This window comes from Furipterus horrens, unplaced genomic scaffold (assembly GCF_987537825.1).
Source record: "Furipterus horrens unplaced genomic scaffold, mFurHor1.1.pri manual_scaffold_17, whole genome shotgun sequence".
Classification (NCBI taxonomy): domain Eukaryota; kingdom Metazoa; phylum Chordata; class Mammalia; order Chiroptera; family Furipteridae; genus Furipterus; species Furipterus horrens.
In genome coordinates this window covers 48,416,959-48,444,042 of record NW_028327187.1, presented here as the reverse complement: position 1 = coordinate 48,444,042, position 27,084 = coordinate 48,416,959, and the positions used below count along the sequence as shown (strand labels likewise).

The 27,084-nt window shown below is 39.8% G+C and overlaps 1 protein-coding gene across 1 annotated transcript in view; it reads left to right on the top strand.

Annotated features, from left to right (window-relative positions):
* PAK3 (p21 (RAC1) activated kinase 3) overlaps window positions 1-22,729 on the top strand; it is a 163,046-nt gene extending 140,317 nt beyond the window's left edge. Inside the window, exons 13-14 of the mRNA XM_090265283.1 lie at window positions 6,928-7,065; window positions 22,210-22,729. Coding sequence (XP_090121409.1) covers window positions 6,928-7,065; window positions 22,210-22,299 — 228 coding nt within the window. The 3' untranslated portion in view covers window positions 22,300-22,729. The remainder of the gene's footprint in view (window positions 1-6,927; window positions 7,066-22,209) is intronic.
* Window positions 22,730-27,084: the final 4,355 nt, after the last annotated feature.

Below are 27,084 nucleotides of genomic sequence, written 5' to 3'. Positions count from 1 at the left end.
CACGTCTCCGCGACGCCATATACAACTCCGCCATTATTGCTTACGGGAAGAAAGAGCGGAAGAACGCTGACTGGTACGAGGCTCACTGGGAAGAAATGGAACCCGTGATCGAGGCTAAGAGGAAGGCCCTACTGGCTTACAAGGCCACGCCCACTCCCAGTACACTTCAAGCTCTACGGGCTGCCAGGAACAAAGTCCAGAAGACCGCCCGCCACTGTGCCAACACCTATTGGCTAAACCTGTGCAGAACCATCCAGGAAGCCGCCGATATAGGCAACGCACGAGGAATGTATGAGGGTATCAAGAAGGCAACAGGCCCAATCCCCTCCAAGATCGCCCCCCTTAAGTCCAAGACAGGTGAGGTCATCACTGACCAGGAACAGCAAATAAGGCGGTGAACCGAGCACTACCTCAAGCTGTACGCGATGAGGAACACCGTAACAGACACTGCTCTTAACGCCATCCCAGACCTACCAGTCATGGAGGAGCTAGACACCCCACCTACTGCGGCAGAGCTCGGCAAAGCCATCGACCGCCTCGCTTGCGGGAAAGCACCAGGAAGCGACGGAATCCCTCCAGAAATCCTAAAGAGCGGGAAACCAGTCCTGCTACAGCCGCTCCACCATCTACTCTGTCTCTGCTGGAAGGAGGGTTACATCCCCCAGGATATGAGAGACGCCAACATTATCACCATGTACAAGAACAAAGGAGACCGCAGCGACTGCAAAAACTACCGGGGCATCTCTCTCCTCAGCATCGTCGGTAAAGTATTCGCCCGGGTCGCTCTTGCCCGCCTGCAGACCCTTGCTTCCCGCGTCTACCCAGAGTCCCAGTGTGGCTTCAGAGCTGGCCGATCAACAGTGGACATGATCTTCTCCCTATGCCAACTGCAGGAGAAGTGTCACGAGCAGCATAAACCACTCTACCTCGCCTTTATCGACCTCACGAAGGCATTTGATCTGGTCAGTCGAAGCGGACTCTTCAGCTTGCTACGGAAGATTGGCTGTCCACCACATCTGCTTGCTGTGGTCATGTCCTTTCACGACAACATGCACAGCACGGTGTCCTACAACGGCGCAACTTCTGAGGCCTTCCCAGTCAGCAGCGGAGTAAAGCAGGGCTGTGTCCTCGCGCCTACGCTGTTCGGAATCTTCTTCTCCATGCTCCTCCAATACGCTTTTAAGGACTGCAGCGAGGGTGTCTTCATTCACACCAGATCCGATGGCAAGCTCTACAACCTGGCCCGTCTATGAGCCAAGACCAAAGTCAAAGAGGTGCTCATCCGTGAGATGCTCTTCGCCGACGACGCAGCCTTGACATCACACTCCGAAGAGGGACTCCAGCAGCTAGTCACTTGCCTTTCCCACGCATGCAAGGAGTTCGGACTAGCCATCAGCCTGACGAAGACGAACGTTATGGCTCAAGGCACGGGGACTCCCCCATACATCACCATCGACGGATACACCCTGGAGGTTGTCAACGACTTCACTTACCTCGGGTCCACCATCTCGAGCTCTCTGTCAGTTGACTTGGAGGTCAACCGGAGAATCACCAGGGCAGCCACAGTTATGGTCAAACTGAACCGGCGAGTGTGGAACAATCCCAGCCTCACTGAGAAAACCAGACTGCGCATCTACCAAGCCTGCGTACTCAGCACTCTCCTCTATGGCAGCGAGACGTGGACCACCTACGCAAGGCACGAAATGGAAACTCAACAGCTTCCACATGAGGTGCCTGCGACGCGTCCTGCATGTCGCCTGGCAGGATAAGGTTCCCAACACCGAGGTGCTGAAGCGAGCCAACATGAGCAGTTTGCATGCAGTTCTTAGTGAGAGACGCCTCAGGTGGCTCGGCCATGTCAAAAGAATGGATGCAGGCCGTATTCCCAAAGACCTCCTCTACGGCGAGCTAGCAGAAGGCCAGAGGATGACAGGGCGCCCAAAACTGCGGTTCAAAGACATCTGCAAAAAGGACATGACACAATGCTCCATCAATCTCAACACATGGGAAGTTCAAGCAGACGACCGCCTAGCCTGGAGGCTCACGGTCAGACAAGGTACGTCACGCGCAGAGGCTGCGCGCAACGAGGAGGCGGTCCAGAAAAGATCGAGGCGGAAGCAGCATCAACAGCAGCAACAACAGCCATCTGCCTTCACCTGTAACAAGTGCAGCAGGGATTGTCACTCCCGAGTCGGACTGCACAGCCATTCTCGGCGGTGCAGATAGACTCTCAAGAAGCTACGCCATCGTCTCTCGAGATGGACGGCTGCCGATGATGATGATATACAATGTTCATAACTGTGAAGAATCAACATCATTAAAATGTCTATACCACCTAAAGCAATTTATAGATTCATCGCAATCCATATTAAAATACCAACAACATATTTCACAGACCTAGAACAAATACTTCAAAAATTTATATAGAACCAAAAAAAGACCCTGAATAGCCACAGTAATCTTGAGGAAGAAGTACACAGTACAAGGAATCACAATACCAGACATCAAACTATACTACAAGGTAACAATAATCAAAATAGCCTGGTACTAGCATAAGAACAGACATATAGATCAATGAAAAAGAATAGAGAGCCCAGAAATAAATCCAGGTATATATGGTCAACTAATATTTGACAAAGGGGGAAGGAGCATAAAATGAAGTGAAAAGAGTCTCTGCAACAAATGGTGTTGGGAGTTTCAAAACAAATGAGACTAGACCACCAACTTACACCATATACCAGGATAAACTCAAGATGGATCAAAGACTTAAACGTATTACTTGACACCATGAAAGTCCTAGAGGAAAACATAGGCAGGAAAATTCCAGATATCCCATGTAGCATTATTTTCACCAATATATCTCCTAAGGCAAGGGAAATAAAGGAAAGAATAAACAAATGGGACTACATCAAATTAAAGAGTTTCTGCTCAGCAAAAGAAAACATCAGCAAGATGAAAAGGGAACCAACCATATGGGAAAATGTGTTTGCCAATGATACCTCAGACAAGGTATTAATATCTAAAATATATAAAGAACTTGTATGACTCAATAGCAAGAAGACAGACAACCCAATTAAAAAATGGGCAAAGGACCTGAATAAACACTTCTCCAAAGAGGACATACAGAGGGTCCATAGACATGTGAAAGAATGCTCAACATCACTAGCCATCAGAGAGATGCAAATAATAAAACCACAATTAGATACCACCTCACACCAGTTAGAATGATCATCATCGACAAATCAACAAACATGTCTGGTGAGGATGCGGAGAAAAGGGAACCCTACTGCACTGTTGGTGGGAATGCAGACTGTTGCAGCCACTATGGAAAACAGTATGGAATATCCTCAAAAAACTAAAAATGGAACTACCTTTCGAACCAGCAATTCTACTGCTACATTTATATATGAAGAATCCTGAAACACCAATTCAAAAGAACCTATGCACCCCCATGTTCATAGCTGCACTATTTACAACAGCCAAGTGCTGGAAACAACCTAAGTGCCCGTCTGTAGATGAGTAGATCAAAAAAGTGTCGTACATTTACACAATGGAGTACTTTGTAGCAAAAAGAAAGAAGGAACTTCTACCATTTGCAACAACATGAATGGAACTAGAGAGAATTATGCTTAGTGCAATAAGCCAGGCAACGAAAGAAAAATACCATATTATATCAGCTAATACAGGAGACTAATGAACAACACAAACAAACATGCAAAATCGAACCATAGGCATGTAAGCAAGGAGTAGACTAACATTGACAAGGGCGGAGAGATGAGGGAGAGAAGGGGTATAAGAAGGGGAAGGGTCTAGTCAAAGAACATGTATAAATGACCCATGGACATGGAAAACGGGGTGGGGATTGACTGTGGGAGAAGGGGTGTGCAGGGTGAGGGGAAGCAATGAGGAAAAATGTGGGACAACTATAATAGAAAAACAAACAAAAATTTTTAGTGGGGAAATCAATGAAAGCAAAATAAATTAATAAATGAGCCAGTATAACTCCCTCCAAAAAATCCCCTCACATTTAGGACAGTGAACAAGAGAAAATGTAAAGTATGGAAATGCAATTTTAGTTAATATTAGAAAGACAAAGATTTTCCTTCACACTGTGTATTTTCTTCCTACCTGATCCCTCCAGAATTTGGCATTCTGAAGAAGTAATGATATAAGGTTCTTTGCATAAAACTAAGAAGACCAGTTGTTAATAGAGGTTTTGTTAACCAAGACTTTGACTGGAATGTCATGCCTAAAGGAGGCACACTTGAGCTCTGGTTGTTACCAAAAAACCCTGAGGAACTGGGATTGACTTTTGAAGGTAATAAAAGCCCATGAGAAAAAAAGGTCTGGTACCTTGGTTGGTTGTGTAGTTCATGGCAATCTTTCCAGGAAAGGAACAAAGGTTGCTTTCCTGAAATATGGCTAGATGTAATATTAAGGCACAATGGAAAACCTGAAAGACTTGGAAAAGACAGGCGTTTACAGGCAAGGCTGCATGGTAGGTATATGGCTCACCTTCTGTGTCCTGAAGGGCAGACTGAAAGTCACTCTAAATGTTCCTTGTGTAAGTTCCAGCAAAGCAGACTTAAAGATTATATGTGATCATTTGCTTCTCTTGTTGTGTTTATGCAAACAAACAGGATAAATAAAACCTGGACTTAATGCAGTCCCTTTAATGACAAGGAGGGTAATCTTAAGGAGAAAATTCACAATTCAAGGAAAATCACAGTGCTCAGTGGTAGACTATGAAGTAGTGTGGCTAACTGTCTTTAAAATTTATTTTCATTTAAAGTTTTTTATTTGAAAGTTAAACTAGGTCTGTGACATCATCAAAGATGCTTAATTTACAGGCAAGAAGAATGTCAAGCGCCTGGCAACTGGATGTCTTCCCAATAAGACAGTCTTGCAGATTTAGATACTGGTTTGTGGGTTATGTTGCTTAAATTAACATGTGTGTTTTGTTTTCATAGGGCAAAAGCCTATTATCATTACCTGAGTGATTGTCTGTACATATAGGCCTCACTTAATCCTGTCTGCATCACTGCCTCTTGAGACTCAATGGGTTGGCTGAACTAAGTGGTTGGGTTGGTGAAGTATGGGGTGGTCTGTGGACTTCACTTTAAAACTGGTTTCTCTTTTTTATCCTAATGGCTTGAACAAAAAGTGCCCAGAGGTTTGAGAGTGGGGAAACCTAAAATGTTCCCCTCAGCCCAAACTAAGTATAGTGGGCAAACGGGCTTTGGACAGGTGTGACGTGCCTTGCACGCCTTCCTTCAAAGAAACCTCTTTTCTTTTCCTAATGTGGGACATTGAAAAATTAATCCCTTGCTTTTTGTAATGTAGTGGTTATGGATTGAATGATGCCTTTTAACTCTGTTGCCAAATCTGTTGCCCCCAGAATATAACAAGGATGCCAGCCTGTTAAACTGAGCATGCCATTGCCCAGGGACAGCCAACTGACCTGGAGTCTGCACGATCTTTCCCCATGTGGGAAGGCCACCCTCCCCTCCACACACCCACTTTTATTAGGGATTTCTGGACCCAAGAATTGGTAGGATGACAACCATGTCCAGCTTGAAGCAGCAGGAGGAGGACAAGACCTTCTTCGCCCACTGTTCTTTATAAAATTTTAAAAGGGTCTTAAGTCTGAGGGGTTTTTTCAGAGCGGGGTCATCCCCAATAAATAAATTAATTAATTTAAAAAAAAGAAGAAAAGGTTATTCGTGAAGTTTTATGCTGGAGAATTCTCACTGGATGATGCTACATGGTCAGGTAGACCAGTTGATGTCGATAGCAATCAAATTGAGACATTAATTAAGAACAATCACCATTCTACCAGAGAGAAATAGCTGATATACTTCAAATATCCAAATCAATGAAGTTATTGGTGAAAATGAAAAATGTGTCTTTTATTTTATGAAGAAAAAAAAACACCTAAAAGTACTTTTTTGGCAAACCCAATATCGTTGGGTCTCCAATGTCCAATAATAGTTGATGCATACTTAATGCTCTACAACTATTTTCTTATAGGAGTCATAAGGAATTGCCAACTTTTTTTGGCTATCAAGAGCCTTTGGATTATGGGCTTTGTGGATTAATTGTGGTCTCAGGTCCAACACTCTACCTTGAATACTAGGGCCCTTGGTATCTTCAGCACACTATGAGTAGATATATACCTCTCACTGGTACCCTTACACAATAGTGATTTCAGCAATACATTAGCAACTTATTATTTTACAGTAGGATGCATAATTTTCAGGTTCTAGGGCTACTAACATCAATTTTTCTCATAGGTAGATCTTCATCAAAAATCTAATTAAAGTCTATACAGATATATCTGCCATAGTACAAAAGTACTTGAGTTTTGGGGCCCCATAGGTTATCTTTCATCCAGGCACTGCCATCTTATGGTTTTTGTTCTTCTCTAATGCCACAGTGGATTCTGTTCATCCCTAGGTTGCTCACAAATATTCTTTAATCAAGATAAACACTTAACAAATTACAATCACTTTTGTAACCGTGCCTTTCAGAGGTTGTCCACAGGTCAACATGATTGGATGTATATGTTTCCCAACTCTTCAGAATCACAGATTTACAGGCAATTCTTGGTTTAATTTCCTAGGTGGTTAATCACACATTCATTGTAGCATACGAATTTTTACTGGTTTAACTCTCAGAGGATAAACTTATAACCTTATTTCCAAATTGTGTGGAATGGGGCATCTCACTGTCGTGTCACTTTCTGCCAAGATTAATAATTTCTAAAGGTGATGGAAACTTTGAAATATGTGTCGCTGTCATTCTGTATATTAGAATTATTAAGACCCATTGAATAAAGCAGAAGAAACTGGATTTGTACTTTCTCTGCCAATTCATAATCCTAATATGTATGCACTGAATAGATTTCTTTAATTTTGTTTTGTATAGGCATTATATCTGATAGCTACTAATGGAACCCCAGAGCTCCAGAATCCTGAAAGACTGTCGGCTGTATTCCGTGACTTCTTAAATCGCTGTCTTGAGATGGATGTGGATAGGCGAGGATCTGCCAAGGAGCTTTTACAGGTGAAAATAAAATAGGACAATACAAAGAGTCATTATATTGAGACTTTTTACCTCAATGTGTGACAGCAGGAGAACTCTGTCAAGAGATGTCTAGTGAGAATTAAGCTATACCCATGTGATTTTAGACCACAGACACATTAAGTATAGATATGAATCTGATACATGATTCATTGACATGTTGCCTTTCCTCTGAGAAGTTGGCCACTTATAAATCTCTTTTCTCTTCCTGGAGTCCTTTTTGCAAAAAATAAATAAACAATGTGAACCTCTTGTGTTGCTGTTTTGTTCCCCTGGATGTTGTATTCAGGTACTTTTGGCTGAAGGTAATTCTCTACACAAATATGCAATTATTTCCATGGCATTTTCTACTCTAATGTTTTACTGATCAAAGCCCCTTGGCTTGTAATGCCAAATGGCAAGTAACTTCTTGTCTGGGTGAGTAACATCCAGTGCTGCGTGCCTCTGTAACCATTTGTCCTTTTCATGTCTCTCGGGGATTAGTATACACAATGATAATTAGTACCTATTATGTACTAAATTCTTTACACACATTATCTCATATAATTCTTACAACAACTCTATAAGCAGGTGTTGTTATCCAATGTTACCAGTGTAAGAATTGAGGCTCAAACTGGGATTTGAGCCCTGGATTGTCTGACTTTCCACCACACAAACACACAAACCAATTCAGAGTAAAAAGATGAATAGCTCAGAGATATTGCAAGCTTGGTTCCATACCACTGCAATAAAGCAAATATAACAATAAAATGAGTCATAATGATGGCAGTGAGAGTGGCACCAGGTGTTAGATTGGTGGAGTCAGACCAGATCTTGGTACAGCAACCTCAGTACTTGAGTTCTGCCTAGGAAAGAATTCAGAGCCCAAACTCAAACTGTAAGAGAAAGTTTATTTAGAAAGTCACAGAGGTGAACAGTAGAAAAAAATTGGCTTAGGAAACAAATTACAGAGGTAAAAGAAGGGGTCCTTGGAGCTTAGGAGAGATAGGGTAAAGGTAACATGCCTGGGAGTAAGAATAAGGGGACCGGAAATGTGCAGGTATGCTCCTAAGAGGGAAAGCACTCTGGGACCTCTGTCCCGAGACCTTTTAAGGGTGGAGATTTTAGGGGAGGATTTTATTGGAATATTCATCAACATTCCAGGTGTGTCCTTTCGGGGTCATGCTATCCACTGGTTGGTGCCAGGGCAGGGGATCATTAGTCAATGCAGCTGATCCTGAAGCAGCCTTGGTGTATGTAGTTTGTCTGGTTTTGCTGCTTTTCTGGGTCTGCAGCAAAAACACAACTGAAGGCCAGATGTATTTGTCGTGGGTCAGAGCCTCATTGTCCTGGGGGCATAATGCTTAAGGGTTGTTCTATGGCTCTGTTGTTTGTTTCCCATCTAAGGAGGTCTAACCCCAATGACTAGCAACATAGCAGTAAAGGAGAGGTCAGGGGAGGGTCCAAACTGCGTGGCCAGTGCTATCAACCACATGATCAGTGATATGGTAGGGGAGGAAAGGTGACCCTGGAGGCAAGGTCTTTGTTTTCCCAATTTTGCCCATTGCTAGGCACGCAGGGCTTTCTACCCTGCTGACCTTCTTTACCTGGCCCATTGTCCCTGCTCTTTTGTTATCTAACTGCCTACTACAATAATAATTTTGTTGGGGAGGGGGTCTTGCCTTTAATTGTAAAACAGACATAATATCCATGAAGTGCAATAAAGTGAAGTGCAATAAAACAAGGTATACCTGTATTTATATCGGTAAAGCAACACATGACCAGTATTACACGTGTAGCTTCACTGCTGTGGACTGTTCCTCAGGGACATATATCAAAGCTCTGTAACATTCAAGAACAGTGACTGATTGTTCTCTCTGTAACTTTGAACATATGATCAAGTTAAACAAAAGACACAGCCAGACTCAGTCAGTTCTATGGAAAAAAATATATGTTTCCATTTCTCTTGAACTCCCTCCTAAGACAGAGAGCTACCACCAGGAAAAAAAATATCCCCCAATCCAAATCACACTGGTGATAAACTGAGTTGGAGGAATTAAGGAAGCTATGCCTCCTCTTTTCTGCTACCTATGAGCATTTCACAGGCTCTCCTAAAATGTCAAATCTGGAGTGGCCCTTTATTAATCCTCTAGTTAATCCTATCTCAAATTACAGATGAAAAACCTGAACTTTTAAATGTTTCACTTCCATATCTTTTTACACCTCTCACCACCCCACACCCACATCCTGAAACATGTTCCATGGATAAATGAAGATATTGGTTTTCTTAATGTAGCTATATGGTTACATAGGTAACTGAATTAGTCATCTAGTTAGTTCATTCCCTAATAGTACTTTTATCTGAACCAGTAAGGTAGCTGATGCAAAACCATATTGAATCTAAATTAAATAGTTCATTGCATCTCTTCATTTTAATACATTAGCAATAACCCAGATATCACCTTAATCCACATGACTTCATTCTCTAACTTTAGTTTATTAATGTCCAGTCTAGAGGTTAGAAACGAAAGAGATGTATGACATTAACACCACAGGAAGGCTTGAGAAAAGACACAGGTATTGAGTATTTGTATGACTTTCTGTATGGCCTAAGCCAGTTCTTTGTCCATTAATTAATATTTGTTGAGAAACGCTATTTATTTATTTATTTATTTATTTATTTATTTATTTATTTATTGTTATCCTATTACAGTTGTCCTACCTTTTCCCCCATTGACCCCCCCATTCCGCCTGCTGCTTCTCCTACAGTCAATCCCCAGGCAGCTTTCCATGTCCATAAGTCATTTATACTAGTTCCTTGACTGGACCCTTCCCATACTTACCCTCTCCTCTCCCTCCCCCCTCCTCTCTGGTTACTGTTAGTCTCCTGCTTGTTTACATGCCTCTGGTTCAATTTTGCTCATTTCTTTGTGTTTATTAGTTTCCTGTATTAGGTAATATCATATGGTATTTGTCTTTCATTGTATGGCTTCTTTTGCTAAGCATAATTCTCTCTAGTTCCATCCATGTTGTCACAAATGGTAGAAGTTTCTTCTTATTTTCTGTTGCATTGTAGTCCATTGTGTAAATGTACCACAGATTTTTGATCCATTCACCTACAGATGGGCACTTAGGCTATTTGCAGTACTTGGCTATTTAAGGAGCGCTGTTGTGAACATAAGGGTGCGTAGGTTCTTTGGAATGGGTGTTTCAGGATTCTTCGGATATAATCCTAGCAATGAAATTGCTGGATCAAAAGGCAGCTCCATTTTTAGTTTTTTTGAGGAAATTTCATACTGTTTTCCATGGGGCTGCACCAATCTGCATTCCCACCAACAGTGAACCAGGGTTTCCTTTTCTCCACATCCTCACCAGCACTTGTTGATGATGGCCATTCTGACTGGTGTAAAATAGAATCTCATTATGGTTTTTATTTCCATCTTTCTGATGGCTAGTGATGTTGAGCATTCTTTCATATGCATATGGGCTTCCTGTATGTCCTCTTTGGAGAAGTGTTTGTTCAGGTCCTTTCCCCATTTTTTAATTGAGTAGTTTGTCTTCTTGCTGTTGAGTCATACAAGTTCTTTATATATTTTAGAGATCAATCCCTTGTCTGAGGTATCATTGGCAAATATGTCTTCCCATACAGTTGGTTCCCTTTTCATCATGCTGATGTTTTCTTTTGTTGAGCAGAAACTCTTTAGTTTGATGTAGTCCCATTTGTTTATTCTTTCCTTTATTCCTCTTGCCTTAGGAGATATATTGGTGGAAATATTGCTAAGTGGGATATCTAAAATTTTCCTGCCTATGTTTTCCTCCAGGACTTTTATGGTATCATGGCTTACATTTAAGTCTTTGATCCATCTTGAGTTTATTCTGGTGTATGGTGTAAGCTGGTGGTTTGGTTTCATTTTTTGTACCATGTCCCAGTCCAGCTCTCCCAGCACCATTTGTTGAAGAGGCTCTTTTCCACTGCATTTTATGTTCCTTCCCCCTTTGTCAAATATTAGTTGGCCATATAGACCTGAGTTGATTTCTGGGCTCCCTATCCTGTTCTATTGATCTATGTATCTGTTCTTCTGCCAATACCAGACTGTTTTGATTACAGTGGCTTTGTAGTATATTTTGGTATCAGGTATTGTGATACCTCGTGCTGTGTTCTTCTTCCTCAAGATTGCTGTGACTATTCAGAGTCATTTTTGGTACTATATAAATTTTTGAAGTATTTGTTCTAGGTCTTAGAAATATTTCATTGGTATTTTGATAGAAATTGCATTGTACCTATAAATTCCTTTGGAGAATATGGACATTTTCATATTATTTATATATTTATTTATGCAGTATGGACATTTTAATGATGTTGAATCTTCCCATCCATGAACATGGTATAGGCTTCCATTTTTTTGTATCTTCCTTAATTTCTTTCTTCAGTGTTATCTAGTTTTCCAAGTACAGGTCTTTTACCTCCTTGGTTAAGTTTATTTTTACGTACTTCATTTTTCTTCTTGCTATAGTAAATGGGTTTTTTTTCCTAGCTTCTATCTCTGATATTTTATCATTGGTGTACAGAAATGTTTTCAATTTCTGAATACTGATTTTGTACCCTGCTATTTTGCCAAATTCACTTAGTAGAGTGAGTAGTTTTTTAATGGAGTCTATAGGGTTTTCTATGTAAACTATCATGTCATCTGCATATAATGATAGTTTTACTTCTTGTTTCCCGATTTGGATGCCTTTCATTTCTTTTTCTTGTCTGATCACTCTGGCTAGGACTTCTAAGACTATGTTGAATAGGAATGGAGAGAGTGGACAGCCTTGTCTAGTTCCTGATTTCAGGGGGAATGCTTTCAGTTTTTGTCCATTGAGTATGATGTTGGCTTCAGGCTTCTCACATATAGCCTTAATTATGTTAAGGTATGCTCCCTCTATTGCTATTTTGCTGAGTGTTTTCATCATAAATGGGTGTTGTACACTATCAAATGCTTTTTCTGCATCTATAGATATCATCATGTGATTTTTGTCTTTCTTTTTGTTTAGGTGATATATTATATTTAGTGACTTGCAAATATTAAACCATCTTTGCATCCCTGGGATGAATCCCACTTGATTGTGGTGTATAATCTTTTTGATGTATTGCTGGATACTGTTTGCCAATATTTTGTTGAGGATTTTAGCATCTATATTCTTCAGTGATATTTGCCTGTAGTTTTCTTTCTTTGTTGTGTCTTGACCTGGTTTTGGGATTAGGATAATACTAGCTTCATAGAAAGAGTTTGGGATTTTTCCCTCTTCTTGGATTTTTTGGAATAGTTTGAGGAGGGTAGGAGTTAGTTCTTCCCTAAATGTTTTGTAAAATTCACCTGTGAAGCCATACGGTACAAGGCTTTTGTGTGCAGGGAGATTTTTGATTACTGTTTCAATTTCCTTCTTTGTTATTGGTCTGTTGAGAATTTCTACTTCGTATTGGTTCAGTTTTGGAAGGTTATATGTTTCTAGAAATTTGTCCATTTCTTCTAGGTTGTCAAATTTCTTGCTATACAGTTGTTTGTACTAATTTCTTATAATCCTTTGTATTTCTGTGGTATCACTCATGATTCCTCCTCTTTAATTTCTGATTTTGTTTATTTGGGTCTTCTCTCTTTTTTTCTTGATGAGCCTGGCTACAGGCTTGTCGGTTTTGTTAATTTTTTCAAAGAACCAGTTCCTAGTTTCATTGATCTTTTGAATTGTTTGTTTGGTCTCTATGCCATTTAATTGTTCTCTGATCTTGATGATTTCCTTCCTTCTTCTTACCCTAGGCTTTGTTTGCTGTTGTTGTTCTAGTTCTTGTAGCTGTAGGGTTAGACTTTTTTTACTTGAGATTCTTCTATCCTTTTCAGATATGCCTGTATTGCTATGAACTTTCCTCTTAGGACTGCTTTGGCTTTGTCCCTTACGTTTTGGGCTGTTGTGTATTCATTATCATTAGTTTCCAGAAATTTCTTCTTGATGTCATTGTTAACCCATTGATTATTTAATAGGGTGTTATTCATTGTCCATGAGTTTGGATGTCTTTGATTTTTTTCTCTGAGGTTAATTTTTAGTTTCAAGACATTGTTGTCTGAAATGATGCTTGATATGATTTCAATTTTCTGGAATTTGTTGAGGCTTGTTTGTGTCCTATCATGTGGTCTATCTTTGAAAATGTCCCATGTGCATTTGAAAAGAATGTAGATTTTGCTTCTTTGGGGTAAAAATTTCTATATATATATAATCAGTTAAGTCCATGTGGTTTAGTGTGTTGTTCAATGTCTGTATATCCTTGGTGTTTCTTTGTTTCGAGGATCTGCCTTTTGTTGATATTGGAGTGTTAAAGTCCCCTACTATGAGTGTGTTGCTGTTAATATTCTTCTTGTGGTCTTCTAGTATTTTCTTTATGTATTTGGGTGCTCCTATGTTGGGTGCATATATGTTTATCTGTGTTATATCTTCTTGATGGATTGTTTTCTTAAGTATTATGAAATGTCCTTCTTTGTCTCTTTTTATTGCCCTTGCTTTGAAATCTGTTTTGTCTGATATGAGGACTGCTACCCCAGCTTTTTTTTTTTTTTTTTTTTTTTTTTATGTCCGTTTGCTTGGAATACTTTTTTGTATCCCTTTACTTTCAGTCTGTGTAAATATTTTGTTGTGAGGTATGTTTCTTGTAGGCAGCAAATATGTGGGTCCTGTTTTTTTATCCATTCTGTTACCCTATGTCTTTTGATTGAAGCATTTAATCCATTTACATTTAAGGTTATTATTGACATGTATTTATTCATTTTCCTTTGTACCTGTGTTTATCTACTCTTTTTTTCTTTTTCTTAAAATATTCCCTTTAGCATCTCTTGCAGTGCTGGTTTGGTGGAAATGTATTCTTTTAGTCTTTCTTTTTCTGAGAAACTCCTTATTTTATCTTCCATTTTGAATGAGAGCTTTGCTGAGTAGGGTATTCTTGGTTGTAGGCCTTTGTTTTTCATTGCTTGAAATATTTTTGACCATTGCCTTCTGGCTTGTAGTGTTTCTGTTGAGAAATCGGTCTATAGCCTTATCGGAGCTCCCTTGTATGCTATTTGTGGTTTTCCTCTTGCTGCTTTTAGGATTCTCTCTTTATCTTTTAATGTTGCCATTTTAATTATGATGTGCCTTGGAGTGGTTTTTTTGTTGCTGTTGTTGTTGTTTGTTTTGTTTTGGTTTTTGTTCCTCTTCATTAGAACTCTCTGTGCTTCCTGAACTTGCATAACTTTTTCTCTCATCAGGTTGGGAAAATTTTCTGTCATTATTTCTCCTATCAGCTTTTCTACTCCGTGTTCCTCTTCTTCCCCTCTTTTATTCCGATGACGCGGACATTATTTTTTCTCATGGTATCCTGTAATTCCCTTACATCTTTGTCATACTTTTCAATCTTTTTTCATTTTGTTGTATTATCTGGGAATTTTTTTCTACATTGTCCTCTAACTCACTGATCTAATCCTCTGCTTCGTTTAGCCTGCTTTGGATTGATTCTACTGTGTTTTTCAGTTCAGAGATTGTATTCTTCATTTCTTCCTGGTTCTTGTTAATAGTTTCTATGTCCTTTTTTATGCTGATATAGTTCTCCATAAGTTTCCTGTAATTTTCTTGGAGCTGTTGGTAACTTCCTTGGAGGTTGTCATAGTTGTTTTTGACGTTGTTGAGTATATTGACCTTCTTCATCATTATTGTTTTGAATTCCATGTCAGACATTTGGGCTATGTCTATTCCATCTATCTCTCTTTCTGGGGATTCCTCTTTTATTTTCATTGAGAGGTTATTTCTGTGTCTTACCATGTTGGATTCTTCTTGTTTGTGTTTGTTTTTTGGGTTTGTCTGCTTTGACTTCCCACCTTTGTGGTATGAGATTCTTTATAGGAGATCTGGGGGTTTCAGTGGTGCAGTGTCTTTGATCTCCTGAGCCTGATGTTCTTGGGTTACCCTTTATGTCCTTTGTTTATGCTGTCTGGTTAATTTTCAGATGCTCTTTCGTGGGATCTTCCCTCTGACTTGTTGATTGAGAGTCACTCTGTCCACTTTGTCTTGAGTTCTTTTGTGGAGATGCTGTTAAAAACATAAACACATAGCCCAGGCAGGAAACCCACAACCTCAAAAATATCCCCCACCCTCTATCCCGCTATTGTCAACCAATGAGCCAGTATTAATATAAATATAGAGAGGTTAGGGCTTTTATACTATAGGAAGAATAGATAAGAGTTCTTTTTAAAGAGGAAAAATATAGTTTTTGAGATAGGGTTTGATGGATTAGTAATAGTAGCAAATAGTATCAAGGCTATGCAAGACAGTAGGTAATATTTACATTGTATGTTAATAATAATAAAAGAAAATGAGGGAAGAATGCAGAATATAGTAATAAAGTGGAATCGTATTGTATTAGATTAATATAGTAGTTATATTCTATTCATTTAGTGTGAAAGGGAGGCTAAACAAAACGGACAAACAAACAAAAATTAAAGACAAAGGATGAGAAGGAGAGATGGTATGAAAGAAATTAAAGAGACAGTTAAAAAAAAAATTTTAGGACTTCCGGCCAAGATGGAGGCTTAGACGGACACGCTAAGTCTCCCTCTACAACTAGAGAGGAATACAACTACTTCAAAACAAAGGATAACTAGAAATTCCAGAAAATAAAACTACATGGAAGCCCAACATATGAAGTTATAAACCAGCGGTGCCATTCGGGCAGGTAAGAGTTAAAGAGGGCAAAGCTGTTTGCGGAGCGGCGGGGCGGCGAAACCTGCGGCAGTCAAGCCCCTGGCAGTGCCAGTGCTGGGGAGAGCGGCCACCGCATCGCCTTGAACAGTGAGGCCCAGGGGGGCGGGAGGACGGATCCCGGTCTCCTAGCTGAATAACTGTGTGAATCCATTTTGGACCCCTGCCCCCAAAGAAAGAAAGCACCACAGGGCTGCGAAATAGGTCGCAGACAGGCGCCGGTCGCAGACTTGTGACGCCAAACGGCGCCGGTCGCTGGGTCATTACGAGTACACAGGCACTGCCCCCGACAGCCGGCCCAAGAAAACAAAACGCATCTGTCAAAATGTGGCAGACAACTATAGAAATACCGGTGACACAGCTCACCAGGCAGCAGATAGAGAACCTGACAGATGAACAGATAAGAAACCTGTCAGAGGCTCAGTTCTGGGCCATTGTTATCAGGTGGCTTACAGAATTCACAAAAGAGCAGGAAAAAGATAAGAAAGAAGCGAAAAACTTTCATAACGAAAGGAACAAAACCGCATACGAGACAGATGGTGAGGAACAAAAATCCAGAGTTCATTTCAACAAACTGGAATATGGAGAAGGAACAAGCAGTCAACCAATGCAGCGAGAGGAAATGGGAAGCAACAATGAGAGGATCAGAAACCTCTGGGACAGCTATAAAAGGCCCAACATAAGAATCATTGGTTTGCCAGAGAATGAGGAAGATGAACTAGAACTTGAAAAATTGAGTGAAAATATAATAAAGGAGAACTTCCCAGAATTGGGGAAGGGAATAGACTTGCAGGTCCAGGAAGCAAGGAGAGTTCCCAAGAGACTGGACCCAGGGAGAACCACTCCAAGACACATTATAATCAAAATGTCAAAAATTAAAGATAAAGAGAGAATCTTAAAAGCAGCAAGAGAGAAGAAAAGAATTATGTACAAAGGGGTCCCAATTAGACTATCAGCAGACTTCTCAAGGGAAACCCTACAGGCAAGAAGGGACTGGCAAGAAATATTCAAAGTAATGAAAATCCAAAACCTACAACCACGAATACTCTATCCAGCGAAATTGTCATTCAGAATAGAAGGACAGAGAAAGTGTTTCCAGGACAAAATAAAACTGAAAGAGTTCATTAGATCCAAACCACTGTTATATGAGATGTTAAAGGGACTGGTTTAAAAAACAGAAGCTAAGGAGATGAAACAAAGGCAAACTAAACAGGCAACGAGAGTGGAAAAGGAACTGTGGGTACGGGAAGCAAATTGGGGGGAGGTCAACAGGGAGGGGGAATGGGGAAAGGGAGGGAGATGATATAGGAATTGGGGATCAAGGTAGGAGGGAATGGAATAGACGGAGAGAGCTTGGGAGGAACTGTATGCACAACTAATGGACATAATCTAAAAGGGGGGGACAACTGGAGGGAGGGGGGCCACCGGGTGGAGGGGAGCAGAGGGAAGGGAAATTGGCACAAATGTAATATTTTAATCAATAAAACACATTAAATCTGAAAAAAAAATTTTAAATAAATGTAAAAATTAAAATTAAAATAAGAAATTTTAAAAAATTAAAATAAAATAAAGTAAAATAACTAAAATAGAAATAAAAAATTTAAATATATATATATATATACACAAAAGGAAAGTTTTTACTCAGTTCAGCCTTTGTGTCGTCTTCTTTTTCTGGATCCATAGCTGGTCTAATGACGCGGGCCAGAGGTTCCTAATCTTTGCAGGTTTGGCTCCTGTTTGGAGCCAGCTGGGGTGCTTGTGTGCGTGTTCATGTGCCCGCGCGAGGTGGCCTGCGCGCTAGCCTCTGGCCTGCTGAGCTGTGCCCCGGGAGTTGGTCTCTGGCCCCTTGAGGCGGGGCCCCAGACACTTGTGCAGCTTACGCAGGTGGTCTGCACTCTGGCCTAGTGGCCAGTGGGGCTGGCCAGGGGTGTCTGCGCATAATCTTCTGCATGCACAGCGGGCCCTCCCTATGCCCTTTGGGGCACTGACCTTATGTCTGTTGGGGTGTGTCCAAGGGGCACCCAGACATGTGGCCGGCGACCTGGTTGCTCTCCTGGGCCAGTGTATGATGGCACTTCCCTGTGCACACCTGCGCTACCCAAGGGAAGGGTTGGGGAGTGGGTGAGCGCTCTTCTGCGCCTGCACTCCTCAAGAATGTCCTATCACCCCCAACCTTTCCTCCCGTCTTAGCAGTACACAAGAGAAAAAAAAATATTTTTTAAATCATGTTCTCACATGCATTGCAGTACGCTGTTTCTTGTCTTTCAGCGCCAATGCCATCTGGTTGAGTCCTGGCTCTGCCAAAGGGCAGAGATCTGCTCTCCTTTTGATTTCTCTCTGAGGAAGCCTGTGGTCACTAAAAATTCTTTGTGTACTTCCAGCCACAGCTCAGGGAGCCACCCCAGTCAGAAATCCCATCTCGTCCCTTTTTCCTCTGCTATCCTCACCAAAGAGGTTGCTCGCAGGTGGTTTTCTCTAATCCAGCATTGCCAAGGCTCGACTCCTGCCAGTCCAAACCTCTTTCTTTAAGGAATATTTTATTGATTATGCTATTACAGTTGTTCTAATTTTTCTTTTTTTTCCCCCTCCTCTGCCTGGTACCCCCTTCCATCTAACAATACCTCACTCCCTTTATTCATGTCCATGGGTCATGCTCATAAGTTCGTTGGCTTCTCCATTTCCTATACTATTCTGTTTTTGAAATACTTTACAATATTTGTTTATTTTTAGAGAGAGGGGAAGGGAGGGAGAAAGAGTGGGAGAGAAACATCAATGTGTGGCTGCCTCTCCCACTTCCCTAACTGGGGACTGAGCCCACAACCCAGGTATGTGTCCTGACTGGGCATCAAACCAGTGAACCTTTGGTTCACAGTCCAGTGCTCAATCCACTGAGCCACACCAAACAGGGCTCCTATACTATTCTTAACATGCCTCTGTTTTGTACCTACCAGTTATGCTTCTTCATCCCTGTACCTTTCCCCCATTACTCCGCTTCCCCTTGTCCACTGATAATCCTTCAAATTGTCTCCATATCTATGATTTTGTTCCTATTCTTGTTGTTGTTTTCATTTTGTTTTTGTTTTTTAGATTAAGTTGTTGATAGTTGTGAGTTTGTTGTCATTTTAATGTTCATAGTTTTGATCTTCTTTTCCCTAAGTCCCTTTACATTTTATATAATAAGAACTTAATGATGATGAACTCTTTTTGCTTTATCTTGTCTTGGAAGTACTTTATTTGCCCTTCCATTCTAAATGATAACTTGGCTGGATAGAGTAATCCTGGCTGTAGGTCCTTGCTTTTCATCACTTAGAATACTTCTTGCCTGTAAAGTTTCTTTTGAGAAATCACCTGACAGTCTTATAGGAACTCCTTTGTAGGTAACTTCTTTTCTCTTGCTGCTTTTAAGATTCTCTCTTTATGTTTAACCTTTGGCATTTTAACTATGATGTGCCTTGGTGTGTTCCTCTTTGGGACCAACTTGTTTGGGACTCTGTGCTTCCAGGACTTGCATCTATTTCCTTCACCTAATTAAGGAAGTTTTCTTTCATTATTTTTTCAAATAAGTTTTCAATTTCTTACACTTCCTCTTCTCCTTCTGGCACCCCTATGAATCTGATGTTGGCACTTTTGGAAATGTCCCAGAGTCTTCTCATACTCTCCTCATTTTTTTTGAATTCTTATTTTTTCATTCTGTTCTGGTTGAATGTTTATTTCTTATGTTCCAAATTGGTGATCTGAACCCCGGCTTCCTTCCCTTCACTGTTGGTTTCTTGTGAATTTTTCTTTATTTCACTTACTGTAGCCTTCATTTCTTTCCTTATGTTTTTGCCATACTCAGTGAGTTCTCTGAGCATCCTTATCACCAGTGTTTTTAAATTTGCATCTGATAGGTTGGCTATGCCCATTTCTTTTAGTCCTTTTTCTGGGGTTTTGTTCTGTTCTTTCATGTGGGTCATATTTCTTTGTCTCCTCAATTTTATAGCCTCCCTGTGTTTGTTTCTGTGTATTAGGTAGAGCTGCTTTTACTTCCTGTCTTAGCATTCCTGTTAAGTTGTTTGGCAGGGAGCCTTAGGTATTTTCCAGGAAGGAGCAACCCGCTTCAGTGCTTTGTGGCTGTGTATGTGGACAATGCTGCTTTCTGGCTCCCGGAGGCTTGCTTGGCACCACCCTTTTTCCCGTCACTTCACCCATGTCCTGTATGTGACTGGCACCCTTCTAGCTGTTGCCTTGGTGGTGGTTCTCAGAGTGGGTGGGTTTTTGCACCTTTTAGGACTATGCAAGTCCTTTAAATGGACTCTCCTGAGAAACTGGCAGTTTCTTCTGCTGCTACAACTGCCACTGGGTTTTACAGTCAGTAGTTATGAGTCTTTATTTTCCTGGTGCTGGAACCCTGGACAGTGTGGTCTGGGCTGGAGCTCATATTGCCCACTCCCAAGGTATCCCTCCTGCTTTTTATCCACCACACATGAATGTGCGACCACCCATTCCACCGGCCGGCAGCCACCTCCACTTCACCACCACCATGCCACATCCTCTCCACCCAGGTTCCTCATCTCTGTGCCTCCTACCTGTCTGGATGAATATGGCTTCTTTAATTTCCTGGTTGTCAGACTTCCATACAGTTCAATTTTCTGGCAGTTCAGGGTGTTTTTGTTTTGAGGTTAGTTGTGATCCTTCTTATGGTCATGCACAGAGGCAAAGCATGTCTGCCTATACTGATATCTTGACTGGATGTGATACATACTTCTTAAAGGTATGATTCTCCACTTGAGAAGTTCACAATCTCTTGAGTGCATAAAAAAGTGCAAGTTTGTTTAGCAACTCATTTGAACCAAGAGACTGCTCAAATAGTAAGTACCGTATTTCTATAGGCAATCAGAAAATGTCTACAAACAGGAAAGATTTCTGCTGGACTTTGAAGAACAGATCAGTTTAAAATAGGTTGAAGAAAAGGGGGGAAGGAATTATAGATGGTTAGAGCTATAGTGTGACCAAAGTTATGTAGGCAAGGTTTAAAGGAACAGAAAATAGAAAGTATAGCTGAAGAGTTCAAATAGCAAGTTGCAGAAGATAGGATCATCAAAGGCCTTGAACCCCAGGCTAAAGAGTTAGGAATATAGACAGTGGGGGAAATCCTGAAGATATCTGAGGGAATCACCTGATGAAAGCTTTGTTTAAAAAGAGTAATCTGGTAGTAAGCAATAGGAATTAGTAACAAGAAAAAATGAAGGCAGGAAGATCAAGGGGGAATTATTTTTATAGTTCAGAATTAAAGTTGATTAGTCCTGAATTAGGGAAGGCAAGAGATCATTGTAAGAGACATTGAGAAGGAAGTACTTAGTAGCTGATTTCATGTAAAACATAAGACAAAGGAAGATAAAAGTGATGTCTGAATATAAAACCATTGGTAGTATTCAGTAAAAGCAAAAGTGATAAAGGATAATATAATGGCAGCATGTCTTTATTTCTATGTAGTTTACAAGGAGCTGGCATTTTCCTTACCAGATTTAAGCATTGTAATAAGCAGAAGAAAAGATTCAACGTAGGTGCCCTCACTCCAAAGTCTCTGTGGATTACATCACACAAGAGCACCCTGTGGGAGTCTGTAACATATGCTTTTAAATGCTAAATTCAAGGTGACAGAGGACATTTATAAGGAGGTATCCAGTAGGCAATTGAAGAAACAGGACCAAAATTAAGGAAAGAGATCAGGTCACACAATATAGATTTGGGAGTCATACTCATAAAGCTGATGAGAGGTTGAAACCATGAAAGTAAATGAGCGCTCAGAGGAATTAAATTAGAAAAATAATGTGATAACAGCCAAGTGCTGGTATGTGGGAAGTGGCAGGTGGTAAAACTGGGGAAGAGGATGGGAGGGAGTCATCAGTGAACAAGCTTGTAGAACAGAACTAAGTAGAATGTCACAGGCTCCAAAAAAGAAAGCCATTTCAGTGAAGGAGGATATATTCATTTCTGTTAAGTACTGCAGAGGAGCCAAAAGTGAAATGATGGAGGCACATCAATTGGCTTTAGCAGTTAGGAAGCCATTGGTTTCAGGATCAAGGTCAAAGATGTTTTTCAAGCATAAGAACTGCTCCAGATAAAATCATCAGTTTAAAAAATTCAGAAAGTCAGAGTGTTGTAAACACGGACTTTACAAGACCCCAACTCAGATTTCTAGCTCTGCCAGTCAGCTTGCAGAGGATTTCATAACACTGAAGGACAACAACACCTGAAAGACAAAAGCTGGCACTATTTTAATAAAATAATATTTAATTGGGTCCTCAAAATACATGTCAATGAAAAAAGGGCTTCTTGAAAATGTGAAGTAATATACTTCTTGGAGGAAAAAATTCGAGTAATTCCTTTTTTTTTCTTTTGCAGCATCCGTTTTTAAAATTAGCCAAGCCTCTCTCCAGCCTGACTCCTCTGATTATTGCTGCAAAGGAAGCAATTAAGAACAGCAGCCGCTAGGACTGCAAGACTTACCCCACACCACCTCCCTCATGAGTAAGACTGAGATAAAACTCGGCTGCAGGAAACATGGAAGAAAGACAGTCAAATGGGGTGGGGGTTCTTTAACTTTCAAGTGAATATAAACTTCTTATAAGCCTTTTTCCTACTCCCTCAGATTATGTAATTTATTTGTAAGCCTGAATCACAGCCCAAACAGGGCAGCAATGTCGAAGTGGCCATAAAGTGGTCACTTCCACCGTGAAGCGAAAGAGCCAGTAGTGAATCCCCTCATTTTGTGCATTCACTTTGAAGAAACAGGTTTCTCAAAGGTGCACACTCCCTCTTCATAGTGTTGTTTGTTTTTAAGTTAGAGAGTAGTCAATCTTGCATTCGAACCTCCTTCAAAACTCCTTACCCAATGTGATATTTTTCACTTGCATTGTCATTAGATGTCCAGAAAAATGTCAAAATGTTTTTTAAAAGAAAGCAAAACAAAACAAAACAAAAAACGAAAACAAACAAATGAACAAAAAAAAAAAAAAAAAAAAAAAGCAAGTACTGTGTGAACATGTGAAAGTCCATGCCCTAATAGAGTTGCAATTTTTTCTTCTTCTTCTATAGTGGTGGTTTGGTTTGTGTACCTGTTTTTCTGCACTTGCATTGGAAAGTTTCTTTTAAGATACTTTCCAAAAGCAAGGAGAAATATGTGTGTTCAGGAAAGGCTATATAATCTGTATACCTAAATAAAACTCTAATGGTGAAATCCTGTCACATTTTCATGATGATGCTTAAGAGGTAGTTGATTTAACATTTATATAAATCAGCTTGTTCAACTTCATGATACCAGAAAAAGGACATGCCAAAACTGTTGCATTCCTGTTGAGCGAGTCCAGGTACTGAACCTAGGGAATCTTCATAGGAGAAACCATACTTAAACAAAGATGGGACTCTCTGAGAGCAAAACAGAAAATAAGTGTGAAGTACTGAAATCCCTGTTGGACAATAAGTAAACAAAGATAAAAAATACCTAATTTAATCCTCTCTTGTGCTTGTAAAACATGTACACTGTAAAATAGACACATCAGGAGGAAACAGATTCATTAACCAACATTTGCTTATGAAAAAACTTATTTATTTTGATAATTTATAACAATTAAAATTTTTTGAATGATCTGGAGAACAGAAATATTTTTGTGTGCATTCAACTTTGTAAGAAATGGGAGGCCAGGGAAAATTACATCCCAATCAAAATCTGGCTGTAAGAATTTGTTCCCATTCTCCCTATCTACCACCAATTTCTGTTTCAGGATATAGTGTGTTCATACTTAATGTTTTGGGCTTTTGAATTTGAGAAACATGCTCATAAAGATCTAGAAGTTCTCCAGTGAAAATAATTAGGGTGTGCAATCATATATCCCAAGAATCATAAGTCCAACTGAATTCCTTTTGTGGTTTTGAAAAGATATGAAAAATTGACTATCATTTCAACATTTGGCTATTAAAAAACTCAACCGTTGGAACTCCCTGAATCTTATGAGCCTCTGAAAAGTTGTTTCTCTAAGCCTTTGAAAAGCTAACAATTTGTTGTGGAAGCCTTCTTGATTAGTAGTATATTAAGAATCCGAGTAGAATCTATTTGCATTCACCAGGAGGGAGAAAAGGATCAATGCCTTGGGCCTCTCTCCTCCTCTGCTGAGGTACATCCATCCATCTAATCATTATCTAGTTCTTAAAATGGAAACACTTTTATTAGAGAGTTTCTGCTAACCATGTAGTGCATGTTTACGTCTAGGAAATAACACCATAGGTGGATTTCCTATTTTCCTATTGTTTTCTTTGACTATAAAATTCACGAGTGGCTTGAACCCCCACCCCCCACCCCCAGAAATATCCACAGTGGAATAAAACAACAAATGTGAAAAGAAAATCAAATGGAAATATTAATCCGAAGCATACCACATTATACTTTGCAAAAATGTGGCTGGGCCTGAATATATTAATGCCACACTGACCTAATGAGAGAAAGGGGGGCTTAATTTTTATTTCACTTAAAATTAAGTATTTTTTCCATTCATAGTACCAGGGAGTTCAATTAAATAATGTCTGGGATGCAAATAAAATTCAATATATTAATAGCTATGCCCTGTCAATGGAAAGAGCCCCAAACCTGGTCAGAAATTTCTAGTTATCAATCAGCATCACTTTTATGTCATAAAGTCCTTTTTTGATGGGGGGAGACATGGAGCCCTGATCCTTCAGATCGCTGTAGGCATGAAGTGGCTGCTCTTTTATGCTTTCAATTCATCATACTAACCATGAGGAGCCAGGTTCTTCTTTGTCACACTCCACTGTACCAATATTTTACAATATATTCCAATAGGCTTTACTTTTACAAATTGGTATCTATGTAACATTTAAAATAAAAACAGTTTCTGAAGACCCTTCCCTGTGTTGGAGAGTTATGTATATTTCTAGTAAGTATTAGAGAGAAGCTTTTTCTCCTACCAAAACGATGCTGAAGAATTCACATTTGGTACACTTGAACAACTTGGATTCCAGAGGACTAATAGTTTATTCCCTTTCCCTGGATTTTTTAAAGCTTATCTTGACACAGGTGAGTGTATCCAGATCTTTAAAGTTGCTAGTGTGCCCAGAGATAATGAGGGCACATCGTTGAATGTTGATTGCAAAGTGTCCTGAGATAGGAATAGGGCAGTGGGCAAGTCAGGGAAGGATGAGAAGCACAGAAGAGATTATTTATTTAAGAAAGAAATGAAAATTAATGTTGTAACAAGGATCCAATGCGTTGTCATAATCCCATGATGATTTTTAGATGACACAATCTCCTCAAATCTGTTGCCATGTTGGGTAATGACTTCGTTCTTGCTGATCTCGTCTATGTGTCATTACAAATGCTTGTGTGTCCATGTTCCATTTTGGCTACTTAATGGCCAAGTCACATAAGAAGATTTAACTCAAGCATTTATTCTTTAATTGTGTTATTCAGATTTCTTTTAGGCTTGTGAATTGTGCCCCATCATTTGAGTTTAACCAGATGATTCCCACATCTATCCCTCCCCCGTGAAGCACATTCCATTGCTAAATGAAAAAGAAATATGAAATTGCTTCCTGTTGTCTATATAAATGTTTTGATAGTTTGAGAAGTTTGTCTATAAAGGATATTTCTCAGCTCAAAGATTGTGTAAATAACTATATCCCATTACTCAGTGGGTTGTTTATTGCTAATGAGGCTACAAGTTCTCAGAGAGAATCTGTAAATCACTTTTAAATAACATAAACAGGGATTACAGCTATGTAAAAATAAGTGTGCGTATGGACAAAGACTGGGAACACAGATAATTGAAATCAGTTGTGTTAAGGTGGTGGGATTATGAAAAAAATTATTTTAAATATTTTCTTTGATATTGTTATAATAAATAAATATCAGAAAGGGGACAATAGAAAAATAGAAAAGATGCCAGAAACAGATACCCTCTGGCCAGAGCCCAGAGCATGCAGGGCACAGATATCTGCTTTTTACAATTATTCCATAGGCTTTATATTTGCTTGGGTGTTGATGTTGCCACACATTCCGTATGGCACTTCCTTTCTTAGGTGATTATTTTCTTTAAGTTAAAGCTATAGGGATATGTCATTATTACAACTCCAAACACAACCTTCTGCTTTAAAACTGGCTGCTCTCCACTTTGCTATGGGCTCAAGGTTTCTGTTTTGGTTACTTTATTGGAGAGGTGACATTTGATTAGCCTCCTTTGATAATGTGTTTCAGGTATCACCTTTCTGAATCACTTTAGCAGAGTTTCAGGTTGAATTTTGGAAGAATAGAAGGATAAAACTTCCAAGTCCCATCATTTTTTGTCTGACAGGATATTATATCATTCAGGTAGAATTTTTCTTTTAATGACCAGTAGGCAATTCCCATTGATTGCAAGAGAAGTTTTATGACTTGCAATTAAAATCTGACTATGAAGACATTAAGACAAATATAACTGCCTTTGCCTGTTGGCATTCAGTCACACTCCCATTAGCTTTGATCTGAGCTGGCCTTCATGTACTTACTGTATTGCTTGGTTATCGGTTGTATGAAGTAGTTATCATTGTTAAAGAGAAAAGGGAGACTACCGAAAGAGGGGAATTTCCTTATAACACACCAAATAAATTTTAGGTGAGGTGTTTTATAATGAGGTAGTAGCCTCAGGTGTTACTCAGTTCTCCAAGTGCAGACCTTGTACCTAGAGAACCCATAGGCTTTGCATTGATCATTCTCAACATCAAAATACTTATGGTAGTTTTAACCCTGCTACCCCTAATTGAAGCTCACAATCCTTTCTACGCTACTTGTGGTTAATATTCAGTTAACTAAAGTCATGGCCAATGATGCAAGGTTCTCCTAGTCCCTGAGCAAGATGACTGCATTTCAGCATTTGTAAACTGACAGTCTAATAGGCTTTGGATTTTGAGTGAACTTAGACAATTCTGAACATATTTTTACATGTGGATTGAGATGGAAATATGGGGCCTTGGAAATAATGAGAATATGTTACCTAAGAAAGAATTTTTTTCCATAAGACATTTGTTAATGATATAATTATTTTGTTGGTTAGCTTTAAGTTTTTTCTCTACTTTTACGGTTTCACTTCTTTAGTAACTAAATGAATATAACCCAACTCCTCATCCATTGGGATGTCTGTTTAATATTGAACAATATCTAACTGAATTTGCAAGTGCAGGAACTGAAATATCACCTCCATGTGCATGCTTCTGTGCACAAGTGTACTATAA